We start from the raw sequence: 4,288 nt of genomic DNA, 5'->3' as shown, positions 1-4,288 counted from the left end.
ACCTCTACTCGTTTGTCAACAAAAACTGACGTTTGTCAACAAAACTGTAGCATAGGCAAGGCCTAAGACTGTCTTTGAAGTAATAACATTGTGTTCGCACTTATATTTGAACAATACAAGTCAGCAGTTTTTGTTTTTATCCTTTGCTTTTGGGTTTTCAGTTCACGTCTGGGGGGAAATGCCTTGTTGAGTTTGTGTCACTCTGCTACACTGTGATAGCAGACACATTAGCTAACACTGTGACTGATCTCATTCGACATGATGTGTCATAGCACGGAGACACTAGCCTGGAAATTCAAGCAGGACTTCTGAATGGTGGAAGCGGCTGTTGTTCCCACCACCCTCCTGTTTAAAAAAAATAAATAAAAAAATCACCAAGCCAAGAAAGGTCAAGACTACACCCAGGAAGAGTTGTAGATGTTTGGCAACTCGTTTTATTCCCACATTCAGGCCATCGCTATGAAAGAAGACATGCCCTAGAGTAGATGAGGTGGAAATGTTTCAGGGGTAGGATCTGAGCCATGTCCAGTAGGGCTGTGGCTCCTCCCTCCCTTCTGAATATTTGACCCTCGCTCTCCCCGGCCCTGCTTGCCACTACCACCTCCAGGCTGTCCCTGGCTAGCTCTGTTAACTGGGGGGCTCCGCTCTCCGCCCGCTCCATGCCCGAGAAGAGACGGTGCTGGAGGCTTGGCCGCTGTGCGGGGCCGGGGCCTCCACCCGCCTGACGTCCGGGCCCCAGCTCATTGTGACGCCGGGCGCTGCCCGGGGGGCGGTCGGGCGGCTGGGCCGGGCGCGCCATGCGCAGGCTGGCAGCTTTCAGCCCCCGGGGCGCCTCCAGCCCCCCGGAGCCGCCTCCCTCGGGCTCCCCGCTCCCTCCCGCCGCCCCTTTCTCCCGCTTCCCTTTGCTGCCGGGGATCGGGGCCGCCCCGCCGCCGCAGCGCATGGCCGGCCAGTTCGGGAGCATCTTGGTCGGCTCCTACCTGGAGATCAAGCGCAGCGATGGGCGCATCCACCCGGCGCTGGTCACGGCGCTGCACCGGGACAGCTCCAGCCTCACCGTGGAGTGGGTCGAGCAGGGGGCCAACAAGGGCAAGAGGGTGGAGCTGCAGCTCGCCTTCGCCCTCAACCCCCACCTGGCCCCCGCCGCGCCCTGCTCCGCCCAAGGCGACCAGAGCCTCCCGGCCGAGCCGGCGGCCACGCCCGCCAAGCTGGAGCTGCCCGGCGGGGACTGCGGGGAGCCGGAGCCCGGCCGGCCCCGCGTGGGGCGCGGCAGCCCCTGCAGGAAATCGCCGTGCGTGCGGCAGGTGGAGCGGCTGCAGGAGCGGCGCCAGAAGCGGCGGCTGCAGCAGCGGGAGCTGCGGGAGCAGCGGGCCCAGCAGGCGGCCGGCTCGCCGCACCCCAACTACGAGGTGATCTGCATGATCCAGGAGTACCGGGGCCGCCTGCCTGGCGGGGCGCTGGGGGGCCCCGAGCCCGGCCCCCGCCAGCACCGGATCCGCGTCTGCGTCCGCAAGCGGCCGCTCAACCCGCGGGAGGCCGGGCTGCAGGACTTCGACGTGGTGACCGTCCCCTGCCGGGGCGTGGTGGTGGTGCACGAAGCCCGGCAGAGGCTGGACCTCAGCCGCTACCTGGAGAGCCAGACCTTCCGCTTCGACCACGCCTTCGACGACAGCGCCCCCAACGAGCTGGTGTACAGGGACACGGCCCAGCCGCTGGTGGAGAGCATCTTCCGCGGCGGCATGGCCACCTGCTTCGCCTACGGCCAGACGGGCAGCGGCAAGACCCACACCATGGTGGGGGACCTCTCAGCCAAGGGCCAGGGCTGCCCCAAGGGAGTCTACACCCTGGTGGCCCAGGATGTCTTCTGCTGGCTGCAGGAGCCCAGCTACAAGCAACTGGAGCTCCAGGTCTACGGGGCTTTCTTCGAGATCTATGGGGGCAAGGTGTACGACCTGCTCAACTGGAGGAACCGGCTGAAGGTGCTGGAGGACGGCAAGCAGCAGATCCAGGTGGTGGGGCTCCAGGAGGAGGAGGTCAGCTGCGTGGAGGATGTCATGAAGCTCATCGAGATGGGCAACCGGTGCAGGACATCGGGCCAGACCTCTGCCAACACCCACTCCTCCCGCAGTCATGCCATCTTCCAGATCATCCTCCGGAAGAGAGGGAAGCTTCACGGCAAGTTTTCCCTGATTGACTTGGCTGGGAATGAGAGAGGAGCAGACACTGGCAGTGCGGACAGGCGGACGAGGCTGGAAGGGGCTGAGATTAACAAGAGTCTCCTGGCACTCAAGGAATGCATCAGGGCCCTAGGACGCAACAAAGCCCATACCCCGTTCAGGGCTAGCAAACTCACCCAGGTTTTAAGGGACTCGTTCATAGGGGAGAACTCATGCACCTGCATGATCGCCACCATTTCTCCAGGGATGAGATCCTGTGAGCACACTCTCAATACTCTAAGGTATGCCAACAGGGTGAAGGAACTGACCGTAGATCCTAATTTCCTTGGACAGTCACATCCAATCATCACCCAGTTCCCATATCAGCTGGATGACCTGAAGAAACCGTGGACTGTACAGAGCTTGCCTGAGACGGATGAGTTCAAAGTATTTTGTGTACAGAAAGAGGAGGAAGTCTCTCCTCAGTTGTTTACTTTCAATGCCAGAGAGAAAGCTCAGAAGAAAAGAAAAGAGTTGGATGAGAAAGCACTTATAGAGGAGCACCAGGAGTCTCTCCGATGGTTGAAAGTATTCCTGGAAGTGGCTGAAGAAATAGATTATGACGTGGATTTTTATGCTGCACAGTTTGAAGCAGTCCTGGGGCAAAAGATTGGCATTCTGACTGAGATCCAAGATAAAGTGAAATCATTCCGGTCAATCCTACGTAAGGAACAACATGGCGGCAACCAGATCAGTGTGAAGAGATCCCGTGTTCTGTAAATTGAGTGGAAAGATTGTAAACTACTGTAAGATGGCAATTGTTATGATACTGTGGCTCTAGCCACCCACCAACTTGATTGCTTAAAGGATACTTAAAAGATGTCTGTGGGAATGTCCTGTTTGTTTTTCTCTTGAACGGCATTTCGGGCTAGCATAAAAACACTCCTGGGATGTCGCCAGATAATTTCTTGCTGCAGACAGCAGAACCATGCAGAGTGTAGGAGCTAATCACTAGGGAAAAGCAGGGAACTCGTAGAAAAGAAATCTAATCCATGTGTGCAGGCTTCCCTCGTATCCCTTTAAAATATATATATATTTGTACCTTTCTAGATACTGCCTATTCCCACATTCTGTCAACCTGTATCAACTTGAGAACAGATTCCCCGGGGAGTTAGGCATTTTGAGTGATTTTTAAAGGTGTTAAAGTGCAAAGCACTGTCGTTTCTATTCTGAGAATGATACTTTTGGAGAATGTGGGTTATTTTGTGCATACATAGCATAAGCAATAAGCATATAGAATATGCCCCTTCTATTTTTTTTCTCTCTCAACTGTGTTCTTGTGAGTCATTTAAAAAAAGAAAAGAAAAACCTCTTCCTTCTCAGAAATCAGGCCAAGGAATAAGATACTGTCCTATGACTGTCCTCTGGGGAGAAATTCAAAATCAAAAGTGATGTGCCTTCAAGGGCTAGAGAGGGAAGCAGGGGATACAGTGCCCTGTATCAAAGGCCTTGAAGAGAGGCAATGTGCCAGACCAAAGGGCCAGAAAAGCTGCATTCACCAAGGTGCCACAAGTACTCCTTTTCTATTCACCAAAGTGCTATCTGATAAGTGCACATTACCATGCTAAAGGCATAAGATGAAAGATAGCCTTAGATTGTTGCATCATCCCTGATGTGAAATACCACAGAAACTGCTCTATGTTGGATAGCAGTTATGCTAATCCTTCAGGTACCTATCTACACTTATTTATTTTAGAAATTAATTTGGTTAAATTCCTGAGCAATATACGGCAACAAATAAATATTTGTGAGATTAAAGTGTGTAAATAATACATAATTAATTGATGGCAGTCTCTGCTCTTTTCCTCTTCCTACTTGCCTTTTGATACCATCAACCAGTTTATCCTATTGCGCATCTGAGGTCCTGGTCCAGAGCCTGTTGAAGTCAATGGAAGAACTCCTGTTGACGTCAGTGGCCTTTGGAACGGGCTCAGAAATAGAAGCTGGTGTCTCCAATAGTCTCCTTCATAGTTCAGATGCCATCAGTAATTCTAATGCTCCCTTTCCATTTCTGGTAGAAGATTTGTCCTCTTGTCCCTTTAGCTGTGGGTAGCTGTGTTGAAGGAAGCTGT

At 53.7% G+C, this 4,288-nt stretch overlaps 1 protein-coding gene across 1 annotated transcript; it reads left to right on the top strand.

The window, feature by feature from the left end:
* Positions 1 to 797: 797 nt before the first annotated feature.
* KIF2B (kinesin family member 2B) lies at positions 798 to 2,936 on the top strand. Its single transcript, XM_077833700.1, has one exon. It carries the CDS (start codon positions 798 to 800, stop codon positions 2,934 to 2,936), a length of 2,139 nt encoding a protein of 712 aa, XP_077689826.1.
* Positions 2,937 to 4,288: the final 1,352 nt, after the last annotated feature.

This window comes from Eretmochelys imbricata, chromosome 14 (assembly GCF_965152235.1).
Source record: "Eretmochelys imbricata isolate rEreImb1 chromosome 14, rEreImb1.hap1, whole genome shotgun sequence".
NCBI lineage: Eukaryota > Metazoa > Chordata > Testudines > Cheloniidae > Eretmochelys > Eretmochelys imbricata.
The sequence above is the reverse complement of the archived record's forward strand: the minus strand, read 5'-3'. Positions and strand labels throughout refer to the sequence as shown.

Coding starts and splice junctions, on each gene's coding strand:
- KIF2B (XM_077833700.1), top strand. CDS start 798: ATGCGCAGGCTGGCAGCTTTCAGCCCCCGGGGCGCCTCCAGCCCCCCG.